The sequence below is a fragment of the Macaca thibetana genome, chromosome 11, assembly GCF_024542745.1.
Source record: "Macaca thibetana thibetana isolate TM-01 chromosome 11, ASM2454274v1, whole genome shotgun sequence".
NCBI classification, from domain to species: Eukaryota; Metazoa; Chordata; class Mammalia; order Primates; family Cercopithecidae; genus Macaca; species Macaca thibetana.
The window spans coordinates 121,988,698-122,015,286 of record NC_065588.1 but is presented as its reverse complement, the minus strand read 5'-3'; the positions used below and the strand labels follow the sequence as shown (position 1 = coordinate 122,015,286).

At 40.1% G+C, this 26,589-nt stretch overlaps 1 protein-coding gene across 5 annotated transcripts in view; it reads right to left on the bottom strand.

The window, feature by feature from the left end:
- The window catches only part of TMEM132B (transmembrane protein 132B), a 1,306,862-nt gene that overhangs the window by 59,844 nt on the left and 1,220,429 nt on the right, over positions 1-26,589 (bottom strand). For all 5 annotated transcript variants that reach the window (XM_050747883.1, XM_050747885.1, XM_050747886.1 and 2 more), the window contains one exon: positions 7,577-7,720. In XM_050747883.1, coding sequence (XP_050603840.1) covers positions 7,577-7,720 — 144 coding nt within the window. The remainder of the gene's footprint in view (positions 1-7,576; positions 7,721-26,589) is intronic.

The window sequence follows — 26,589 nt, the reverse complement described above, 5'->3', positions numbered from 1 at the left end:
ACCATCCTGAATTAGGATGGCCCCTAAATCCAAAGACAGGTACCCTTATAAGAAAAGAGAGTCATACAGAGACACAGGGGTGAGACCATGCAACCACAGAGGCAGAGATTACAGTGATGCTGCCACAAGTCAAGGAACACCCAGGGCTACCAGAAGCTGGAAGAGGCAAGGAACAATTCTCCTCTAGAGCCTTTGGAGGGACTGGAGTCCTGCTGACACCTTAATTTCAGATTTCTGACCTCCAGAACTGTGGGAGGACAAACTTCTATTGGTTTAAGGCATCAAGTTTGTGGTAACAGTTCTAGGAAATAATACCTGTGTCAGAAGGAGGTCACAGATATCATTAAGTTAAGGATCTTAATATGAGTTATCTTGTAAGAGGTAATCAAGGGTCCCAAAGTAATCACAAGGGTCCTTGTAAGAGGGAGGCAGCAGGGTCAGAGTCAAAGGAGATGTGATGATGGAATTAGCCACATGGGGAAGAGAGAGAGAGAGAGTTGGAGATGCTACCCTGCTGGCTTTGAAAACTGAGGAAGGGTTCACAGCTTCACAGCCAAGAAATACACATGGCCTCTAGAAGTTGGAAAAGGCAAAGAAACAGATTCTCCCCTAGAGCTTCCAGAAGGAATGCAGCCCTACTGACCTATTTTAGACTTCTGACCTCCAGAACTGTAAGATACATGTTGTTCCAGGTGATATGGATTAAAAAATGAAAATACATCTTTTGCAAATTCAAAAAAAATCCACTATCAATTGATTCCCTGATGGGAAAATCATAGGAACGATATTTGGTTACTAGCTCATAGAAACACTAGTGCGCCACTCCCCACCCCAACACACACACACACACACACACACACACACACGTGCATGCATACACACAATGTCCTACATAACCTTCAAGAATGACAATTTTAGATGTACAGAGGTTGAGGTCATAGGATCTGGGGCTGACCTCCTAGGTGGGAACTCTGACCCCTATATCCACTAGAACTTGAGCTACAGCACCTTCTAGGTACCATTTCCTCATGTATAAACTTTGAAGAGTAGTATTACCTGTCTTAAAAGTTTGTTGTGAAGATGAAATGGGTCACCACTTCTAATGCTCTTATTATGATACCTGGTACTTAATAAATGCTCAATAAATTTTACCTATTAATACTCATTAGCTGTAGTAAGCTCCTACGGATAGAAATCATATGCATTCCACCTTTATATCTCCCAAAGCTGTTTATATACTGCCCTCTACAAGTGGATGATTAGGAAATATTTGTGAAGTTCCATGAGAACAGAAGATGATTTGGATTATAGAATCGGGCCCAAGTCTTTACCTGATGCCAAATCCCTTTGACTACAGGGAACCTTCTACCTCTTTGAAGATTTTCAGTAACAGAAAATTCATTGGCAATGTTCCAACAATGACGTAACAGCCATTTGTGCATAGTATCTTGTTCTGTCTCTGGGAAGCTCTAGCATTCATTCATTCATTCATTCATATATTCCACAAATATTTACTGTGTTCCAGATACCTTGCTTAGGATTGGGAATAGAAGTTAGTAAAACAGACACAGTCATAGTTATTGTGGACCTTACACTCAAGTAGCAGTTAACATTCATGGATAAGAATGTGGATGTTGTGTTAAGCCATTCTTGCACTGCTATAAGGAAATCGCTGAGGCTGGATAATTTAGACAGAAAAGTGGTTTAACTGGCTCACGGCACCCACGTCTGCTTCTGGTGAGGACCTCAGGAAGCTTACAATCATGGCAGAAGGCAAAGGGAGAGCAGATGGCTCCCATGGTCAGAGAGGGAGTGAGGAGGTGCCACACACTTTTAAACAACCAGGTCTCATGTGAACTCACTCACCACCAAGGGAACGGTACTAAGCCACTCCTGAGGGATCCGCACCTACGACCCAAACACCTCCCACCAGGCCCCACCTCCACCACTGGGGATTACATCTCAACATGAAATTTGGAGGCTGATATGGTTTGGATCTGTGTCCCCACCAAATCTCATGTTGAATTGTAATCCCTAATGTTGGAGGTGGGGCCTGGTAGAAGGTGATTGGATCATGGGGGCAGATTTCTCATGAATGATTCAGCACCATCCCACTTGGTACTGTCCTCGCGATAGATGGTGAGTGAGTTCTTATGAGATCATTTAAAAGTGTGCGGCACCTTCCTCTGCCCTGCTTGCTCCTGCTCCTGCCATGTAAGATGTGTCTGCTCCTCCTTCATCTTCTGCTATGGCTGTAAGTTTCCTAAGGCCTCCCCAGAAGCTGAGCAGATCAGAACCATGCTTCCTGTATAGCCTGGGAAACCATGAGCCAATTAAACCTCTTTTCTTTATAAATTACCCAGTCTCAGGTATTTCTTTATAGCAATGTGAGAACAAAATAATACAGAGGCCCAAATATCTAAACATAGCTTGGAGACAAATATCCAAACAATATTTTGGATATTTCAATATATATTATATCTATACCCATGCACCTGCATACTTATATCCACATGTGCATCTGTATATAAATATGCAGGTGCATGGGTATAGATATAATATGTATTGATATATTACAGGTCAAGTACTACGTGACTTTTTCTAGATATACATTCTTATTTAATCATCCTCTAAACTCCACATTGGGCTTTTTATCACACATAGATTTAACAATTCAATTACAAGTGCACAGAATAACTTAAGATTACCATCTGACAAGATTTCCACTAGAAGACATAAAAGAATAGAATGAGTGTGAAATTTATCTTCAAATGTGCCCAAATGTTACTTATCTAGAGACTTCCCCCAAAACTCCCTTTAAAACTTTGCCCTTGACTGCTCCTGAAAATGTGCCCTCAGCTCAAATGCCAGGAAAACATTTTTAAAAAATCAACTGTCTTTTGTACTTCTAAAAGCCCAGGTGTAGCGGGGTGTGGTGGCTCATGCCTGTAATCTCAGCACTTTGGGAGGCTGAGGCAGGCGGATCACTTGAGTCTAGTAGTTGGAGACCAGCCCGGGCAACACGGCAAAACCCTGTCTCTATAAAAAATACAAAAATTAGCCTGGCGTGGTGGTGGGAGCCTGTAGTCGCAGCTCCTTGGGAGGCTGAGGTGGGAGGATCACTTGAGCCTGGGAGGTCAAGGCTGCAGTGAGCTGAGATCACACCACTGCACTCCAGCCTGGACAACCTAGTGAGACTAGGGATTTTCAAGGATTAGGGATTAGTTTGATTATTGTTAGTTCTGCCATATACCATGACTTTAGAAGAAATCTCTAGAAAAGTATGTTTCCACTGTATCATTATCATCCCCATTATATAGATAAGGAAACTAGGCTCAGAGATGGTAAGTAATTTGTCTAAGGTCAAACAGTAAGGAAGGTGGAGTTGGGATCTTTACCAACATCACACATCTGGAAGCTCAACCAAAGAACTCACTACCTCTGCAGTCTTTTTCTTTATATTGAGCTAAAAATGGTGCCTTTCAACTTCCACTCTTGGAATATAAAAAGCACAAAGATACTCCATCTTCCACATGATGGTCCTTGAAAGACTTACAAAAAGCTGCCATGTCTCCCTCTCCACGTCACCCCTGAGCCTTTTCTTCTCATCAATAGGCTTAACACTCACACTTCCTTCAATCATTTCTCCTGTGATTTGATTTCAAGAGTCCTCAGCCTCCTGGACACTTTTTGGCAGAGCACAACCTGATTTTTTATTGTTCTTATGGCCTAGAAAGATACAGAATTCTCCATCAGAGTGAGAGAGTGAAGTCCATCATTTGTTGCTTGTTTGTTTTTAGAGACTGGGGTACAAAAAATATCTCACCTTCCTCTGAAATTCACTATCAAAAACTAGGAGCACAAGTGTGACAAGAAATGACAAATTTCCTTTAGCCTCCATGTGAAGGACAAAAGGGAGTGGTGCAGACCACGGTGAACTGAAGGGCTTCCTTCAGTTATGTTATGCAAGGAGCATAACATGCAAAGGTGTTATGCAAAGGAGCATCCTCTCTTCAACTCCAAAAGAGGTTCACAGGAAATCATGGGGACCCAGGACCACCTGGTTCTGTGATTTTTTATAAGAAGCTGTAAATCCAGATTTCTGTGTGAACTTGCCAACTTTTACGTGGGGGCAACAAATTAAGTAAAAATTTTTGAACTATGCAGACCCTCTCCACACCCCCCACACACTTCTGGGTCAGATCTGGTCTGCAGACTGCCTGCCTGTGACCTCTGCTCTGAGTCACACACCCATTCATGCTAATGAAAATCAACCTGTAGCAGCCTCATCAAACAGTTGACTCACTGGATCCCAACACTGATAAAAACGCCAAGGCTTCTTGCATGTATGCACTCGCGTGCACACACACACGCCATCTTGTACTTGTTTTTTTTTTAAACCTAAAAGTACAGCAGTCTCCCAGTCTCCTCCCATCCATGGGTAATATATTCTAAGACCCCCAGTGGATGCCTGAAACCACAGATAGGACTGAATCAGGTTGTTATCCATCAGAACAACATCAGGACAGAAGACATCTGTCCGTGTCTTCCACCTAAATTTAATGTCTCTTCACATCTTAATGAAGAATTTATCCCACACTGTGGCCTTTACTTTTGCAGTTTGAGATGCGACAGCAAAACTACCATGAACGTTTTTTCCTTCATCACGATTTCATGGATGGAAGATTCACTCTGACTGTAGATCTTAGTAACCTCAGCATATGATTTTTTTCTTTCCTTCTTAAGTCAAGAACTCTCACCTTTTCACTTAAAAGCAGCACTGTATGACTTCTTGTTGGCCTATCCAAATTGCCAGCATCACTACTCTTGTACTTTGGGGTCATTTGTAAATAACACAAGGGCGACTTGAACACAAGCACTGTGATACCGTGACAGTCTATTTGATCACCCAGGCAGCTACTAAATGACTCAGAGGTGGGTGGTGTCTACAGCATGGATATGCCAGACAAAGGCATGAGTTACATCCCAGGTGGGACAGAGCAGGAAGACTCAAGATTTCTTCACAATACTCAGAACAGTTCACAATCTAAAACATGAATTGCTTCTTTCTGAAATTTTTCATTTAATATTTTTGCACTGTGGTTGACCACAGTTAAATGAAACCACAGAAAGTGAAACCACAGATAAGAAGAGACTACTATAGGTGTCAACTGGAAATTTTACATTTATCTCTTTTAATCTTGCCAGATTAGGCCAAGGTTCCAGATTTTCAAAATCAGGTATGTCCTCTGATACTGTCCCCCAAAAGTCATACAGTCACAGGCCAAACATGTTCATTTGTTTGGATATTACCATAATTTACATCTTTCTAAATTCACATTTTTCCCTTATCTAACTCATGGTTCCAAGGCACAAAGATCTTTGGTGAGCCCTGCAAGATTCTCCCTAAAAATCATTCAATGTTTTCTGTACTCTGAAGGAAGACTGTGTGACAACTCCACAGACTGAGAGGATCTCTCCAAAGGGTGCTAATGAATGTGCCACGTATTTAACGATGTCCCGGGGATGATGCCAAGGTCATAGCTTTGTGGACAACTCCATTCAACTTGGAGTTATAGTAAAATTTACTACAAACAGTGACACTGAAGCCACAGCAAATACATCACAGCCATTTCATTCAATCCCCTCAATTGACACAAGCCCCAAATTTGCAACAGTCCTGGAATCCCCTTAAAAAGTGTGAATACAGCCCTGGGCTTGTGATCTGCAGCTTTCACTTTGTTCCTCTGAAGACTGGGTAATAATTTGTTAGATGAATCCCCATCCTCCTGAGGCTACATAGGTGAAAGTTGAGCAAAAAAGTATCATCTTCCAAAATGACGTCTATGAGGATGAGCAGAGGATACTCTTAGTACATCTGTGTGGAGTGGAGAAAACCAAGTATATGGCAATAATGGGATCCTTGAACTCGGTCCTGTCCCTCTAGAGCAGAGCTCTTCAGGGCAAGAGAAGGAGGATTCCACCCCATGGGGCTTCACAGCAGGCTCTTAGGTCAGAGCAAAAGGCTTAGGAAACTATAGATTGAATCATTTGTTTGAGCCCATTATGACATAAGCATACAGACACCATCATCTCTTATCAGTGTCTCCTTTCTAGAATGACAGGGGAATAGTAAAAATGGTGTAAAACTTGCACATTGTCAAAAGCAACCAGCTGAGCAGTTCATCATCCATATTTTTCATTGGTGCAGATAATCTCCTGTGACTTGGCTCAGATCTTTCTAAACTCTGAATATTTAAGGCCACAGATTTAATCAAACCTGCCTACAGAATACAAGGACCACCAGGAACCCCAGGCAGGGCTATGTGTGCAGGTTTTAAGCTAGTCCACCTTCCATCTCTAAGGACAGTGAGCATTGCAAGTCCAGGAAAGACTCTATGCCAAACGTGAGCTTCCTAAGAATTAATTTCTTTGTTAATTAGACCTCACGACTACATCAGTCTTTTTTTTCTGAAACTGTCTCTGGCTTAAGACACAGTGTCCTGTAGGTCACAACAAGAAGAATCAACCCCTCCCAGACCTTACTGAGACCAAGTTTCATGTAACCTCTAAACAGGAGCTAGTAGAATGTGAGGAAGGGCAGAACTCTGAGTTATTGTATTTTTCTAAAATAGCTGAATAGATTGGACTTAGGGGCTCTCTTAACAATTTAAAGGAGGAAGGATCAATCATTCTAAAAAACTCAAATCCTTTCTCGCTGAGGCCTCTGCTGCAAAAGCAATTGCAACCAATGTGCTAAGAAAAAATAAGCAGAAACACTAAATTTGGTGGTTCAAAAAGACCCCTTCAAAGAGCATGAACAACATATTGTCTGGTTCCTAGCAGAATTTGGAGTCAGAAACAGAGCTAATTTGAGTGAAGAATCTAGCAGAAATGTCCCATGGCCAGATTTCCTAAACTGTATCCCACTGGTTATATTCAAATTAAGTTAGGTGGCACATGGGTGAACTTATTTTTATTTTAATAGTTATTTATTTTAAGGCATATTAACAAAAAATTTAATACACCAAGTTTATGGACTTCATTGTCTTATAATGAAGCTAAATTCGTTTTTAAGTTTGAAAAGGTAATGCGTTTATTAGCACCACACCCTAACCCACTGAGCTAACTGACCACCCCAAAGAAGCAAGGCATTTAAAGAAAATATATTGAATAAATAGTATTATTAGACACTGTGAGTTGGCAAAAAAAAAAAAAAATGAGAAGGTGGTATTTGGATTACTAAAGTTGGGAAAATATTGTCTTATGAGGAAAGATAGAGGGAAGAATAGGGGAGACAAGAAAGGGGAGAAGGAGGATAAATTCTTTCTGCTGGAGATAAAGGGTCAGGGATTCCCCTTTCCAGGGAGAGGGAAGCAGCATCGCCTGCTGCAGCCGCCTGCTGATTCCAGGGAGTCTCTGCCGTCAGCTGTTTCCTCCTTCGTGAGGTCATTCTGGCCTCCAGCCCTTCAGAGCATGGGACGCTCAGTCAGAACAAGACCTTGGAGACAAAAGAAGGGGCGACAAAAAGCTCTGAGCAAGCACTTAGGAGAACTGGAGATAAATTCCCCCTTACCTTAATGACGTCTTCATCGGCAGACTTGCATTCCACAGACTCAGACACATCGACCACAGAACCGTCCTCCTGGACCCCCACGACTTTGACAGGAACCGAAACAGGCTTTCCGGTGAGAATGGCGGTGTTCAAAACCTCGGTGTCCTGAACAGGAGAGGAGAGGGCTCAGGTCAGCAAGCGCGCACCACGGGGGCGAGGGGGACGGGGGTGTCCACCAAGCTCCCGACGCCTTCATTCTCCTTCTGCAGTTTAGACAGAAGGGATGTCCGAAGGGATGAAGCTACGAAGCACACACACAATGGAAGGTTCCAAACAGCTGGACGGGGTTCCACCCCAGACGGAGATAATCAAACCTGACGGTTGGTGGGACGGTTGGTGGGAATGTCTTCTCAGTCCCAGGCGCAGGGTCATCCTCCCCTCCCTGACCTCCACTCCCTCTGCCCTACTCCAGCCCCGCCACCCTCCGCCCCACAGACTCACACACAGCACACGAGTTCCTTTCAGTACTTTTCAAATCTTGGCTCAAGGATCATTTGGGAAGCGACTACCTATTTTCTGGGCCTATTAACATAGTGAACATAGACTTCATTGTGATTTTAAATTAGGAAAGACAACAGCAGAAGCAACAGAAGAGAACGAGTCAAACATCACAAACCTCCGCACACCCAAGCTGACCACCAACACCCCACCTCCCCCGACACCTCCAGAACCCCCAGAGATCTCCCTCCAAACCCAGGTATTTTTAAATGCTGACATGTGCGTTTCTCACTTCCTCAGTTGACTGATCTCCTCAGAGTTCTATAGGTTCTAATATATGTTCATAATTTATCTCAGTCTGTCAAATATTTGCCACCCCCACTGCCAACTTCCCTACTCAAGCCATCTTCCCTCAACTGGACAACCACAACGCCCTCCCCAACTGGTTTCCCTGTGTCCATTCTCTTTACAACAAAGATTATCTTTTTGATTCAATATAATGCAGATTATTTCTTTCCTAGATTATAACTCTTTGAAAAGTGTCCTGCTATTCTTTTTTTTTTTTTTTTTTTTTTTTTTTTTTTTTTTTGAGACAGAGTCTGGAGTGCAGTGGCGCGATCTCGGCTCACTGCAAGCTCCGCCTCCCGGGTTCACGCCATTCTCCTGCCTCAGCCTCCCGAGTAGCTGGGATCACAGGCGCCGCCACCTCGCCCGGCTAGTTTTTTGTTTGTTTGTTTGTTTGTTTTTTTGTAGATACGGGGTTTCACCGTGTTAGCCAGGATGGTCTGGGTCTCCTGTCCTCGTGATCCGCCCGCCTCAGCCTCCCAAAGTGCTGGGATTACAGGCATGAGCCACCGCGCCCGGCCCTGCTATTCTTAAGATAAAATCCAAGCTCATGCACATAGAATGATCTGACCTTGGCACCTTTTACCCTCTCTCCTGCTCCTGTCTTTCTGTTCCTCACCACAGTTGAGCCCATTAACATCCCATCAACAGCATCTACCACAGGGTACTTCCCCTGTGCCTGGGTTCTCTGATCTGGAAAACGGGGATAATAAAAACAGCTCCTGTATGGGGACCTTATGAAAACTTGATCAATCAATCAATGTACAAAGCTTAGAACAGAACTGGTACATAATGGGCAACAAGCACACAATAAATCCAGCTGTTACAGTAAGTTCTCTACAGTATTTGCTCCATGAGTGAATTGAAGAACCACTGAGTAGATTCACAAGGGGACTGTGGCAGAGATGCCACTTCACACTTGCCTGAAGAGAAAGGGAGTCAACCAGAGAAGATGGTAGACACCTGGGCAACACAGCCCAGCAATGAGAGTTCACCAAACATTCCACAATTGGCTTCACTAGAATGAACCAACCAGATAACTATTTCAGTGTCTCCCAGACTGTATCAATGAGATCATTATTTCAGTACTGCTTTCACACTTGGAGTCCTTAACCTTAGCTCAGGCACGAAGTGGGTTCTGCAGTCAGCCCCACACTCTCTATTCCAAACTTGATTGTGAAGGCTTAATAGAGTAAGAGATGGAGTCAACCTTTAATAATAATAATAATAATTGCTAAAACTTAGCTATTGTGTATGAAACGGGTAATGTTCTATGTGTTTTATATGTCATTAATTCCTCATTCAGTTTTCTCAACTCTCCCAAGGTAGTCACGGATATTATTCCCATTTCATAGATGATTTATTTTTCGTTGATATTAAACCTGCAAATAATAGCTAGTTGTTAACAGAAAACATCAACTTTGTAATGAATATTTAAAAACAATAACATCCCAATCTAAGAAATGTAAAAATTAAGTTTGTTTGTTTTTTACATGTGTCCCCTCTTCTGGATGAAATTTTAAAGAGAGAAATCCAAAAGAACAGAACGACACTCCATGTTCCTGAGCACTCCCCTCTGCCTGGAGAGCTTAATCCTGTGCACACTTACATAAATTTATATTAAAGCACATAGGATGGGAAGTACTGTGGAAGTTGAGATGAGAACTCACCTAGGTGGGGTAATGACATGGAAGTGGGAGTAATCTCATGAATACAAGGAACGGAGATCGTATCTTAACTGCTAAGTTCGACTCAATCATGCAGCTGAAAAAAAAATCAATGCAGGTATTTTTTGTGTGTGGTGCATTGATTTTGTCTAACGAGCATCCCCTCCTTCCTTCCTCTTTCGTGACAATGTTTCTTTTTTTTCTCTCTGTATCACCCAACTCCTGCCATTTGTGAATGTGGCCTGGGTGGCGCTGACCCCAGAACACCCAGTCAGACTTCACAGAAGAGCACGTGACCAAAATACAGTCAATCTAGGTATTGCAGCCCTTTGCCCACAAAGACAGATTCAAGTGAAGCCCAAACAAAGAAAATCAGACAAGAGTAGGAGCTGCAAATATTCCTGGGAAAGATTTCTAGGTTTCTGAATCCAACTACACCTGAAGTCTGTTATCTTTGGAAATTTAGATATACAAAAATTAACTGTTTTACCGAAGTTAGTTTGAGTTGGGTTTTTTGTCAGTTGCAACAAAAATTCTTAACACATGAGGACAGGTAACAAGCAACACACTAGGGAAAGATAAAAGGCTAGACATCAATCTCTGCCTTGTAGAAGCTCATAGCCTTCAAGGAAGACATTACAATATATTTCCCAAACTGAGTTTTAAGAAAGGTGAAATTAATTTTTATAATAAATTACAACTGACACAAACTTATGATTCTATTACACATAACTTTGCAACCATGTTTCCTCCTTCAGCTTTTTCACAGTTAGCTGAGATTTTTATACCTTTTTTATCCTGTGTCCATCAACAGCCTCTCAAAAATCCCGAAGGCAATTCCTACCTACTTAGCACAATGAGAAAGCAATTTACCATGGTAAATATTACATTGAAATCGTCCCCTGATCTCAGAGATGCTAAAAATCCCTAACCTATCAAAAAACCAAGTATTTTATTCTGCTCTTATTTGTGTGAGTTCTAGGTTTCATGCCTTGAAACATATTTATAGTCCTTTATGACTATGTGATTCCATTAATGTTGCCTGTTAGGGTGATGTCAGTGAAAATGGTAGCGTCAAAACATCAGAAAATTCCCTTCTACATAAAAGCAATGAGGAAACTGTCAAACAGTGTCAAGATCAACTTTTGTATAACTCTGGAAATAAACCAAAGATTGATAGGCAACCAATAGATCATTTATTCAAGAAAAAATGGCTGATTCTTGGTAAAAACAGAACTTTGTGGCATTTTAACCTGACCTGCTTAAATCTCACACTTTCTAATGCTGTAGTATCTTTGAAAAATAACAGCCTATACTGACAGTAAAAACCAGCAGTCTAGAAGCCACTGGAGTGGGCAGGTCAGGACTGGAGATCTTTCAAAACCTCATTCCCAAATAATTGTCATTTATTGACTTGTCTAATGGTTCCCTGAAAAAAACCCACTTGCAAGGCTGTCGTTATTTGGCTCCACTCTCAGTTCACCCAGTGTGGAAAGCTCTTCCCTAGAGATACTTTCCAGGCAACTGTTTGACTTTTCGCTGCCTGAGGCAGTGTATAACAGTTTAATAATAAAGCTTCAAAGGAAAAGATAAAGAATGAGATGTCCACAGGGTCATTGAAAGGCTACGGCATATTCCTGGGAATCTATAAGATCATAATCATACTTAGGGCTGTGTGCATGCCTAGAGCTGTGCTCATACACAGGAAAGATCAGAGAATAGACCTAAGCGCTCACCTCTGGTTGATTCTGAGGCTCTGTGAAAGCAGGAAGTGAAAGCTAAGGCAGGTGTCAGGTATTTAAAGAAAACTCTGCCTAATCATTGGCTGACCACGAAGCTAACCAAGCAGAGACTTTACAGACTTTACAGAATTAGTTTGCAAAAGTCACTAAGCAATCAACAACTACTACAACAAACAATCACAAAAACAAACTTGGGGAGGGAAAGAGAATCTGATTCCAAGAGTTGCTGCATTATATTATTTCAAAATGTCCAGCTTTGAACAAAAACTTATGAGATATGCAAAAAAGTAAGAAAATATGGCCCATACACAGGACAAAAAGCAATCTAAGCAAATTTTCCCTGAGAAAGCTAAGGTATTGGACCTACTAGACAAAGATGACAATTATTTTAAATTAAACATTTTGAATATATTCAAAGAAATAAAGAAAATAACATCTAAAGTACTAAAAGAAAATATGAGAGGCCAGGTGCGGTGGCTCACACCTGTAATCCCAGCATTTTTGGAGGCTGAGGCAGCCAGATCATGAGGTCAGGAATTTGAGACCAGCCTGGCTAACATGGTGTAACCCCATCGTTACTAAAAATATAAAAAAATAGCCAGGTATGGTACAACCACGCCTGTAATCCCAGCTACTTGGGAAGCTGAGGCAGGAGAATTGCTTGAATGCAGGAGGCAGAGATTGCAGTGAGCTGAGATCATGCTACTGCACTCCAGCCTGGGCCACAGAGCAAGATTCCATCTCAAAGAAAAAAAAAAAGACAATATTGATAGATATGAATCATTTTCTTAAATAACCAATTAGAAGGTCTAAAGTTGAAAAGTATAATAACTGAAATGAAAAATTAACTCATGGGGCTCAACAGCAGACTTGAGCAGATAGCAAAAAGAATCAGTGAACATAAAGATAGATTAATTAAAATTAAAATGTGAGGAGTATAAAGAAAATAGAATGAACAAAAATAGTACAAATACAGCATCGGAGATTTCTGTGATGCCATCAAGCATACCAGCATAAGCACAATTGCAATCCCAGAAGAAAAGGAGGCAGAGAAAAAGGAAGAAATAATATTTGAGTAATTAATGGCAAAGGTGACCCAGATTTTATTTAAAATATTAATCTGCACATTCAAGAGTTCAGCAAACTCAAAATAGAATAAACTCACCAAGATCCACACCTAGATACATCATAATCAAACTGTCAAATACCAAAATACTGTATAATATTGAAAACAGCAAGACAAATACCTCATGATATACAAGCAATCTTCAAAAGACTAAGAACTGTTGTATTACCAGAAACTGGAGGCAAAAAGGCAGAAGGATGACAACATTCAATATGGTGAAAGAAAAGACTGTCAACCGAGAATTTTATATCCAGAAAACCTGTCTTTCAAAATAAAATGAAGAAATTGTCACAAAACAAGAGAAACAGACAGTGAGAGAGTTCTTCACTAATAGACTCATCTTACAAGAAACACCAAAAGAAGACCTCTAGGCTCAAATGAAGGAACACCAGACAGTAATTCAATTACACATGAAGGTATAGAGAGCACCAGTAAATGTAACTACATTGAGAAATATAAAGGACAATACAAACATATTTTTGTTTGTGACATTACATTTCTTCTATCTTATTTAAAGGAGAACTGCATAAAGGAGTAATTATAGATGTTTGTTCATGGACACACAACTTGCAGAAAGATGCAACTTGTATGACAAAAACAGAGACAAAGATGAATGTTGTATAAAATGAGTCAATCAACAAGAAAATATAACAATTATGAAACAGATGCACCTAACAAAGCCCCAAAATACATGAGGCCAAAACTGACACAGTTGAAGAAAGAGATAAAACTCAACAATAAGAGTTGGAGACTTCAATATTCCACTTTCAGTAATTAACAGAACAACTAGTCATAAGATCAACAATGAAAAGGAAGACTTTAAGAATACTATAAAGAAACAAGACCTAACAGACATCTATAGAACACAGTAGCCAGCAACAGTAGAATACACATTGTTACTGCATTTACATGGAGCATTCTGTAGGACATATCACAGGTCAGGCCATTAAACAAGTCTCAACAAATTTGAAAGGACTGAAATTATAGAAAGTAAATTATCTGATATCAATAGAATGAAATTAGAAAAGGATAGGGTGAAAATTAAAAATATCTGTAAACATTCAGAAATTAAACAATCCTCTTTTAACAACCAATGTTTCAAAAAAGAAATCACAAGAGAAATCAGAAAATACTATCAAATGAGTAAAAATGAAAGCACAACATGCCAAAACTTATGAGATGCATTAAAATTAGTATTGAGAGGGAAATTTATAGCTGTAAATGCTTATATGGGAAAATTAAAATATCTCAAATTAATAACCTAGCTTTCTACCTTAGAGAACCAGAGAGAAAAGAGCAAACCCAGAACAAGCACAAGGAAGACAATAATAATAGAGCAGAAAAAATGATAAGTATAGTTTAATAATAATATAAATATCATATCATTATTTATATTAAATACTGGTATTTACTATTAAATAATGTTATGCTAAATAATATTAGATATTACATTTCATATTTATGTATTAATACAAAATAATAAATGACATATAGAGAAAATCAGTGCAATGAAACCAAAAGTAAGTTATTTGGAAAAATTTTAAAGCTGATAAAACTTCAGCCAGACCGATGAGTGAAGCAGTAGGGAGATTCAGATTTCTAAAATAAGGAATTAAACAGGAGCTCAGTATTACAGGAAAAAGAAATTACAGAGGAATACTAGAGCATATGCCAAAAACCAGATGACCTAGATGAAAAGAGAAAATTCATAAAAAGACAAAAACTACCAAAACTGGCTCAAGAGGAAATTGGAATTTCAATATCTATAACTGACAAAGAGACTGAATAATTTAAAAATAAACTTTCCACAAAGAAAAGCTCAGGACCAGATGGTTTCATTAATAAAGTCTAACAAAAGCTTAAAGAAAGAGTAATATTGCTTCAAAGAGAATAAAATACCTAGGAATCCAACTTACAAGGGATGTAAAGGACCCCTTCAAGGAGAACTACAAACCACTGCTCAGTGAAATAAAAGAGGACACAAACAAATGGAAGAACATACCATGCTCATGGATAGGAAGAATCAATATCGTGAAAATGGCCATACTGCCCAAGGTTATTTATAGATTCAATGCCATCCCCATCAAGCTACCAATGAGTTTCTTCACAGAATTGGAAAAAACTGCTTTAAAGTTCATATGGAACCAAAAAAGAGCCCACATCTCCAAGACAATCCTAAGTCAAAAGAACAAAGCTGGAGGGATCACGCTACCTGACTTCAAACTATACTACAAGGCTACAGTAACCAAAACAGCATGGTACTGGTACCAAAACAGAGATATAGACCAATGGAACACAACAGAGTCCTCAGAAATAATACCACACATCTACAGCCATCTGATCTTTGACAGACCTGAGAGAAACAAGAAATGGGGAAAGGATTCCTTATTTAATAAATGGTGCTGGGGAAATTGGCTAGCCATAAGTAGAAAGCTGAAACTGGATCCTTTCCTTACTCCTTATACGAAAATTAATTCAAGATGGATTAGAGACTTAAATGTTAGACCTAATACCATAAAAATCCTAGAGGAAAACCTAGGTAGTACCATTCAGGACATAGGCATGGGCAAAGACTTCATGTCTAAAACAACAAAAGCAACGGCAGCAAAAGCCAAAATTGACAAATGGGATCTCATTAAACTAAAGAGCTTCTGCACAGCAAAAGAAACTACCATCAGAGTGAACAGGCAACCTACAGAATGGGAGAAAATTTTTGCAATCTACTCATCTGACAAAGGGCTAATATCCAGAACCTACAAAGAACTCAAACAAATTTACAAGAAAAAAACAAACAACCCCATCAAAAAGTGGGCAAAGGATATGAACAGACATTTCTCAAAAGAAGACATTCATACAGCCAACAGACACATGAAAAAATGCTCATCATCACTGGCCATCAGAGAAATGCAAATCAAAACCACAATGAGATACCATCTCACACCAGTTAGAATGGCGATCATTAAAAAGTCAGGAAACAACAGGTGCTGGAGAGGATGTGGAGAAATAGGAACACTTTTACACTGTTGGTGGGACTGTAAACTAGTTCAACCATTATGGAAAACAGTATGGCGATTCCTCAAGGATCTAGAACTAGATGTACCATATGACCCAGCCATCCCATTACTGGGTACATACCCAAAGGATTATAAATCATGCTGCTATAAAGACACATGCACACGTATGTTTATTGCGGCACTATTCACAATAGCAAAGACTTGGAATCAACCCAAATGTCTATCAGTGACAGACTGGATTAAGAAAATGTGGCACATATACACCATGGAATACTATGCAGCCATAAAAAAGGATGAGTTTGTGTCCTTTGTAGGGACATGGATGCAGCTGGAAACCATCGTTCTTAGCAAACTATCACAAGAACAGAAAACCAAACACCGCATGTTCTCACTCATAGGTGGGAACTGAACAATGAGATCACTTGGACTCGGGAAGGGGAACATCACACACCAGGGCCTATCATGGGGAGGGGGGAGGGGGGGAGGGATTGCATTGGGAGTTATACCTGATGTAAATGACGAGTTGATGGGTGCTGATGAGTTGATGGGTGCAGCACAGCAACATGACACAAGTATACATATGTAACAAACCTGCACGTTATGCACATGTACCCTAGAACTTAAAGTATAATAGTAATAATAAATAAATAAATAAAAAGAAAGAGTAATATTAATTTTTAGAAATTATTCACAAAATTAGAAGATGAAACAGTTCCCAGCTAATTCTATGAGACCAGTATTACCCTAATTAAAAAAAAAAAAAAAGCAAAGACATCACAGGAAAAGAAAACTACAGGCCAATATCCCTAAAGAATATAGATGCCAACCCCACACCCCTGCCACACACACATGCAAAATACTAGCAAACAAATGCATGCAACATTTTTTTAAAGGACTAAACACCATAATGAGTGGGAATTATCCCAGGGATGCAGGTTTGGTTCAACGTATGAAAATTAATCAATGTAATATACTTTAATTATAGAACAAAGGACCAAAATGCATGTCTTGATGGTCTCAAGACATGTGAAAAAAAAGCATTTGACAAAATCCAACACCTTTTAACGATAAAGTTACTCAATAAATTAGGAATTGATGGGAACTTCCTCAACATGATAAAGGCCATCTATGGAAAACATACAGCTAACATCACAATGGTAACAGACTGTAAGCTTGCTCAAGATCAGGAAGAAGACAAAGATGACTCTCACCACTTCTATGCAGTGTTGTACTGGAGGTTCTAGCCAGGTAATTGGTGGTGGGGGGGGAATTAATTAAAAGGAATCCAAACTGAAAGGAAGAAGTAAAACTATCTCTATTTGCAGATGACATGATCCCATACCTAGAAAATTCTAGAAATTCACAAGCAAACCATTAAAGCTAATAAAGGAGTTAAGCAAATTTCAGGATACAAGATGAAAATCTAAAACTCAATTTTATTTGTAATGAATGATATATAAATGAAATTAAGAAACTAATTCTCTTTATAATAGCATTGAAATTAATACATTACATGGAAATAAGTTTAATGAAAGTAGTTGGTTAAACTTAAATATCTCACAAAGTATTGTTGAAAAAGTTTAAAAAATACCTAAATAAATAAATAAAATGTATCCTATGTTCATAGATTGGAAAACTTAATATTGTTAAGATGTCAACACTCCCCAAAGAAATATACAGATTCAATGTAATTGCTATCAAAACTCCAGCTGCCTTTTTTCCAGAAATACACAAGCTAGTGTTAAAATTCATATGGAGATGAGGCAGAATAGCCAAAGCAATCTTGATAAATAACAGTTGGAAGGCTCACACTTCCTGATTAGAATTGACTTTCCAGAAATAAACTCTCACATTTTCAGCAGATTGGTTTTCAACAAAGATGTCAAGATAATTCAGTGGCGAAAGAATAGTTTTTTCAACAAATGATGCTGGGATAACTGGATATCCACTTAAAAAAGAACAAAGTTGGATCCATACCTCACACCACATTCAAAATTTAGTTCAAAATATATCAAAGACATAAATTTAAGGGCTCAAACTATTAAACTCTTTAAAGAAAACTTAGGTATAAATCTTCATGACTTCAGACTCAGCAAATATTGCTTAGATATGACACCAAAAGCACAACCAACAAAGAAAGTAAATTGTACTTTATCGAAGTTAAAAACCTTTGTGCTTCAAGAGATACCACCAAGAAAGTAAAAGGACAATCCACAAATGGGAAAAAATATTTGCAAATAATTTATTTGATGAGGGTCTAGTGTTTGGAATATATACAGAACTATTATACCACACAAAATAGACAAATATCCAGATTAAAAATGAGGGAACAAGATTTGAATAGACAGTTTCCAAAAGAAGATATATTAATACAAATTGGCCAATAAACACATGAAAAGATGCTCAACATCATTAAGGAAATGTAAACCAAAAACAGATACCACTTCACACTGACTAGGACAGCTTTAAATAAAAAGACATAAAATAACAAGTGTTGACTGGCAAGAATGTATGGAAATTGGAACTCTCATACATTGTCTGTGGGGTGTAAAATCGTGTGACTGCTGTAGAAAAGTTTGGTGCTTCCTCAAAAGGTTAAACAGAGAATTACCATATGACCTAGCAATTATACTCCTGGGGGTGTGTGTGTGTGTGTTTGTGTGTGTGTGTGTGTGTGTGTGTGTGTGTGTGTATATATATATATATATATATATATATATATGACTGCTAATAGGTTTGGGATTTCACTGGAGAAGTGATGGAAATATTCTAGAATTAGTGTTGATGGTTGCAAACCCTTGTGGATATACTGAAAGCCACTGCATAGTGAAGACAAACAAACAAAAGATTCCGTGTTATTCTGAATAGTGAGGTAATGCCGTACGTCCTGGCATTTCATGTGTTGGGAACATCAGTACAGATGTCAGTAGAAAGGCTCATAGCACTCCTCAATGCCAGTGATGATTCAGTGTTTTGTGAAAGATGGACAGTGGGCAACACAACAACTTTGCCAATGAGAAAACATTTGGCAGACTATAAAATCCAAGAAGTAGATATAATACAGGGCATCTTCAACACCATTTTTGACCAGCTGAAGTTTTACCAGGGTGAGTAACAGCCTCGTACTCTATGGCCATGAGAAGGATTCACACATCAGGCAGCAAGCAGCCCTAAGTGTTGACAGTCTCTCCTTTCCTCTTCTTGTTTCTCAAATGGTCATGATTCTTTACATGACAATCGTTCTGTTAGCTTCTAATCTGCAAAGTCAACTGAATCTTAGGGATATCTTAGATCTAGAAGGAACTGAAGAACACATTGCCTTAAAGTGCCTTGTTTTATGAAGAAAAGAGAGCAGCAACTCCTTCCACGTTGGGAATCTGAAACCCCATTGGACGAGGTGAACTACCCACGGGAAATACAAAGGCAAAAGAGAACATCACAATCTAGTACCACGTTTGAGAGAAAAGAATAATAATAGCTCTCATATAAGAGAGCATCTGCTTTGTGCTAGGGATTAATTAATGAGGTTGCTTCTATTATTCCTTTCGCTTTACAGAGAAGAATGTAGGAAATAAGGAATCTCTGACTGATAAAGAAACTGACTGCTCAGTAACTCCACCTATGGGTATCTTTATGGAGAGAAATGCCCAAACAAGGTCATCGGTACATGAAGGATACTCATCAAAGCATTGTTTCTAATAGGAAAAGGTAGACACTATCTAAATATCCATTAGTTGGGAAATGGCCCCATGAACTGGGTACAGGTCCACAGTATAAAATATTATGTAACAGATAAAATGATTAATTGGACCCTATATTGTTTAAAAATAAGCCAGAGTACTTCAGCTTTCTTAGCTATAAAAAAAAATTCCAAAGACTTTATAAGGATGGCATTAAATAAATAAAATTTCCTCACAAGCTCTCTTTTTGAGCACACAGTCTGATTGTATTTTACTGTCCATTTGAATTTGCCAATGAAACATAGGTGGAATTATGTGCTCATTTGAATCAGAAGCTCTGAGAGCACGAGACTTCACACTCTCCCTTTCCATGCCATGGTGATGGTGGCTGCTCCGCCATCCTGGCTCCCAAAGTGACCCAGAGCAAAATTCTCCAACTGATCTGTGTCAGACAGGCAGTGTGAGCACAAATAAACCTCTGTTGCTTTAAGCTATTAAAATTTAGGAGTGGCAAGTAACTTTCAGCACATTATTTTGACTATGTACTCTCAGGCTAAAGATAAAAATAACTGTAAACACATATTGAATTCTAGTTAGGTTTGTTTTCCACAGCAGTATGGGTTAGCAATTCTAAAACTGCTTTAGTATTCTAGGATTGAGCAAACAATATGTGTTGGGTAATGAGAGCCAGGATTCTCACTGCTAGAAAATTGAGTTTAAAAATGGAAAGGAGAAGGAGTTAGAGTGAACTCTGCAATCATGAACTGGGATGGGAAGAGTACCAGCACAAAATCACAGGGGTGGGGACATACATGTGTCTACCTATGTATAATGTGGGTGTATATATATGTACATATGTATATAGTTTTTTCCAAGTTCTGTTCACTGAGAGGGCTTAGCTATAATAACACCCCTTTAGCAATCAGCGCACCTACTACCCAGAATGGAGCTCTAAAAACCAATCTCCAATAAAAGAAAACAGAGCTCCTTAGAGAAATGGCTGATTTAAGTGTCAAGACAAAGAAAGTACAAGAACATGAGCCTAAAATATCCTGTGGAGGCAGAAAGTAACAAAGTGCTCAAAAAAAAAAAGTCAAAAGGACACAAGAGGCAGAGTGAAGGGGCACCCACTTCCAGTCTGGGACAATTTTAGCATCACAGCAAATAATCACAGCAGTCAACTATAATCTGTAGAATAAAATGAGCTTCTGAGTCCATATTGTTATAAACAAACAGTGGAGAAAGGAAGATTGATCCTTAGAGTAGAATTCCAGCTAACAAATATAAAAAGGAATGATGAAACTACAATACCACCACCTGGCAATCACTATTTATTACTGTAATTGTTTCAGGCAAGAATCATTAATGGGCTCTGCTGGTGATTGAAAGGATGATAAGAAACAGGACACTTGCATTGTGCCAAAGTATCTCTGTGAAAGAAACATTAATTTCAAAGGGAAAAAAACACAGTAACTTTATGGTGTCTAAACCTAGCATATACCACCTGTCTTGGTCCATTTTGTGCTGCTATAACAGAATGCCACAGACTGGGTAATTTATAAAGAACAAATTTTTTTTTTCTCACATTCATAGAGGCTGGGAAGTCTAAGATCAAGGCACCAGCATCTGGTGAGGGCTGCCCTCTGCTTCAAAAATGGCACCTTGAATGGTGTAGCCTCTGGAAAGGATTGCAGAAGGCAGAGGGCAAAAAGGAATGAACTCCTTGGTCAATCCCTTTTATAACAGCATTAATTCATTTATGAGGGCAGAGCCCTAATGACATAAACACCTCCCAAAAGGCTTCAGCTCCCAGCGCTGTTGCAGTCAGGATTAAGTTTCCAACACATGGATTTTGGGAGACACACACAGACCATAGCACTCCCTTTTCCATGTAATCAAAGACAATATCACTAGTAATGGGATAAATATGCATTGTGTGTCCTGAAAAGGAGATAGCATCAATTCTGGACTGGTTTCTTTTTTTTTTTTTTTTTTTTTTTTTTTTGAGACGGAGTCTCGCTCTGTCGCCCAGGCTGGAGTGCAGTGGCCAGATCTCAGCTCACTGCAAGCTCCGCCTCCCGGGTTCATGCCATTCTCCTGCCTCAGCCTCCCAAGTAGCTGGGACTACAGGCGCCCGCCACCTCGCCCGGCTAGTTTTTTGTACTTTTTAGTAGAGACGGGGTTTCACCGTATTAACCAGGATGGTCTCGATCTCCTGACCTCGTGATCCGCCCGTCTCGGCCTCCCAAAGTGCTGGGATTACAGGCTTGAGCCACCGCGCCCGGCCTGGACTGGTTTCAAAAAAAAAAACATATAAACTGAATCTAATAATAAGGAAATATAAGACAAACCCCAATATGGCACATTCTGTCCATTTCAAATATGTCACAGCCTAAAAGACAAAGACTAGGAAACTGTTCCAGATTAAAGGACACAACAAATGCAATGTGTGGTCCTGAATTGAATCCTCAAACAAAAAAAAAGTATTTTTCTTCTGCTATAATGCATATTAGTGCAATAATAGATAAGATTTGAATATGGTCTGGGAATCAGATAATATTTTGCATTGACATTAATTTCCTGATATTGACATTTCACTCTACTTATGTAAGAGTTTTGAGGAAATTTACACAAACATATTTACAGAAAAAGGATCATCATGTGTATAACTTACTCTCAAGCAGTTCGTTAAAATAACAACAACGTGTCTTTGTGTTGAAAGAGAGAATATTCACATTTTGGGGATTTTGGTGAAGGTATTTGGGAAACACATTTGTTCAGACTCAAAGATATAACCAAGAGAGCAGACAACAGAGATGAATCAATAAATAAATGCATAAAGATGCAGGATGTGGTAAGTGCCTAACAAACAGAATTAGTGACAACTAATTTTTCTTAAACACTTAGATAAGTTCCAGGCAGTGTGCCAAGTTATTTACATGCATTATCTGTTAATAATAATGCATATTTATAACAATAAACTACAATAGATATCAACATCTGATAACCAACAAAGTACCCAACAACAGTGCCTGGTATATTGTAAGTACTTGATAAACACTAACTGGTCTTATTAACATCTTATTTAATCCTCAAGCATCCCTACTGAAGCATTACTATTTTTATCCTCATTTTACAAATGAGGGAACTGAAGCTGAAAGGTTCCATAATTTGGCCAGAATCACTCGCTGCTAAGCTGCAGAGCCAGGATGGGAGCAAAAACATGTGACACCAGAGCCCCCAATCCTGGCTGCTGCACTGGGTCTCCTCTCAGCTCCTCACTTGGAAAATAAACCTAACAATCCCATTTCTTTTCCCAACTCAAAAGAAAGCTTTCAGCCTAAAAGATAGCTTTACACAGATTTTTTAATTTGAAACTTTTACAAATATGTTTTATAGATACAAAAGTTAGTTTTTAGTGGAAACAGCTAGGTAGCCACAAAGGCCCAAGTCACAACCATGTGTGACTTCCAGTGTGTTCCACTCCAGATGCTCTTCCGGCCTGTGAGGTTCTGGCCCACAACCCCAAGGCTTGGCCACCTACACTCTTTGATCCCTGGCACAGAAATGTCAGCCTCTGAGTAGTAATCTAATTCTGACCACATTGGGCCCTCGGACACCTTGACTTCTGATTTTTAAAACTGCAAGGCAGATGTAAATTTCACTCAGAGATAAGCAAGGATGTTGGCTCCAATTTAAATACTGATTTTTCAATCCCACTGTTGTGTATTACATAACGCTGAAATCAGCCAGCTCCCCCAACTTGATGGCTATTTTTAGACTCAGATCATTTATTATCCACAAGACAGTAAGTGATTTCAAAATTCAGCTCTTTCTGAGTCTCTAAATAACACAAATAAAATTATTTCAATAGGATAGCACTCAGAGAGAGAGTCAATAAAGTGTGGCTCTGTTAAGGACTGACCTGTGTCTCCCAGGTGGTAACTATAGCTGGAAGAAGCAAAGGCTGTCGGAAATGAGCTTTACCTAGTGCCCAGGTAAGTTCATTAATCAGTAACTAAGAACAGTGAGGTTGTAAGTGCTGCTTAACTCACACAATTAGGGGTCACTCGCAGGCAAGATGGTCATCCAGTGGATCTTACAAGCAAGTTTACCTCACAGGGAAGGAGGAACAACAGTTCCTCCACTGCTGAAACAACAGACTACAAATACGTGAGGCCCTACAGCTCTCGGTACATATGGAGGTTCTACAAGGAGTGGAAACTCAACCAGTTAAAGCCATGAGACCCCAAACTTCATGGGGACAAGGACTAGGTTTCCTTCTTCCCACTGACTCGCATACTGCCCGGGGTGGAGTAGGATCTCAAACGTGGCTGAATGCAGGTAAAACCATCCAATAGTGACCTGCGGAGCATCTACTGGAAACCTTCCTTCCCTTCTCCGCCAACACTATTATAATGGTGGCAAGGCTCCATGTCGCTGCTTTATGCAAAATGGCCTCCCCATTCAAGTCACTGTGGATTGGTCCAGAAATGAGTAATGAACCATGCTGAACCCATGAGCCCTTTCTGTAAAGAATTTGGAATGAAAATTAAGAGATTCCAGCCTCTGATGCCTTTCCAGAAAGTAAGGAATATAAACTAAGAAGCAGTTGTTGGCCATTTTCTGCCAGGAAAGTGGCAAGCAGAAGAGGGGAGGGGGTGGGGTTGGTCAAGCTTCCTAAGGAGATCCCATGCTGGTTCCAGTTCATTCCTTGTGCCCCGCTCCTTCCCTGTCCTTGGATTCCAGGATGTGTCCTCATCATTAATTCTCCTTTATGCTGTCATTAGCCCTAGTTGGTTTCTGTTACCACCAGAAGAGTCTTAACTGAGAGCTCTAAAAATATCAATGCCCCCTGCATCCCAAGTCCCATAGGGAAGGTAGGTGGGACACTGATAAAAGTAGCCCATGGTAACAAGGACATCCTCAGCTGCACAAACGTTTCACTTTTTCAGCTGCAGTTGGACAGCAGATCTTGAGCCCATCCCTCAAGGAACCTGCACCTATGTGCTAAGAGGGCATCCTAGGCCACTGTGATGGGCACTGAACTAAGAGTCAAAAGACCTGGATGCTGCCACCAACTTCCTAGGTGATCCTGGGCCAGCAATAGTCTTTTCTGTAAGGTGGGGCAATAATATCCAGCCTACCAGCTTCCTGGGGATAGGAAGATGCTTTGGGGAAGCAATGGTGATACTGCTGAGTGACTGGGGGAAATGCCAGCTTGGGAACCCCCCGTAGAGCTTGGGCATAACACAAATGCCCACAAAGGCCAAGCAGGCAGTGGACATGAGCAGAGCAGCCCAGATAGACACTGAGACCAAAATAGCAATGCCCAGAACAGCTACTGTCATTACCCCACTTTACAGAAGAGGAAACCGAGGCTCTTGAGGTTATCCACCAAGTTAGTTGCTGAGTTGGGACTCGCCCAACTCCAAAACATGTGCTCTTGACCACTGCCCCAGAGAACTGGGTGGGAATCACACTGCAAAAGGATACAATTGCTGGTAAGGTAAAGTGGTCAGAGGTAAAGTGATTGTTTTTACTCTGTTGGTACCAGAGTAGAATAGTACCATGTCATAGTAAATTTTGCATTTAGCAAGAAACCCACATAACGGGCAAATAATTAATCAAAGTAAATGTGGTCACTCAAATCATGACCAGCTACACACCCGCTTCTTTAGGATACGCAGCAAATGGAAGCTATTGTGACCTACCAAGTGAGTGGTAAAGCTCTGACATTAGTATTCGATGTTTAAATAAGAACCATCAACAGGGCCAAAGGGGGGAAAAAAGTGTGAGACACTTGAGGAAATTCTATCCATAGTTCAGTCTCTGTATCTGATAGAATATAAGAAGGAGGCAAAATGAGGCCGTGATGATCTGTTAGCACTCAGCACCCCAGTCTCCATCTGACAAGGCTGATAAGGGCTGACCTTGAGAGCAGGGGTCTATCAGGCATTGCATGGGGGAAAACCTCTGGCTCTGGGTCAAAGGGGAGGGGCTGAAGATTCATGGACAGACCCCCTCCTCCCAGTGAGAGGACGAAAAGGAAGAAGAAGTGCTGGAGGGGATGGATACCCCATTTGCCCTGATGTGATTATTATGCATTGCATGCCTGTCTCAAAACATCTCATGTACCCCACAAATATATATATGCCTATTGTGTGCTCACAAAAATTAAAAGTAAAATCTTTTTTCAAAAAAAGGAAGATGGAGAATGAGACAGAGAGCTAGATACGCAGACAAAGGCAGAGAGCCCACAGCCTATATGCAACACAGAAAAACAGACCGAGACAGAAGACAAAACACACCTTTAAACAAAGCCAGACAGAGAGCGAGAATGAGATGAGTTAGAAAGATGGTGTGCTGGGGCTTAGAGACACAGAAAGCCAGAGTCATGGAGACAACGAGAGGGTCAGGGAGAGAGACAGACGCACGCAAGGTAAGACCCTGGGCTGGCTCTGAGGTGTCCTTCCTCCCTTTGCCTCTACCAACCCAGGCGGGCCCTGTTCATTCATACGTCCCAGCATTAGCTCTGAGTAATAATTACATGTGTATTCTCTAATTCCTTCCACCACCTATTATACTAGCACTCCTTCAATTAGAACTGTAACCTATTAAAAACACTTCTTTGTTGCCTGGGGGAAAAAAAAAAAGTCTTCTCATCCAGCTTGAGCTACATTAAAATTTCACACAGCTTCTGGCTGTCACAGGTCTGGCAAGCAAATGGTACCTATTCAGTTAAAACTTAACCCTGAGTGGATGGCATTATGGAGAGAAATGGTCGAGGAAGCACTTAGCACTATCAAAACCCAAGCCCGAACTCATAACTTTATTTAAATATGAATAAGCCTTCCTCTATCATTCCTGTGAGCTGACTGGAGACTTGGTGACTGCAGTGAGCAGGAAGAGCCTTGACTGGAGGCTCCGCTGGTCTCCAGTCCTTTGGTTAGGCTCCATGG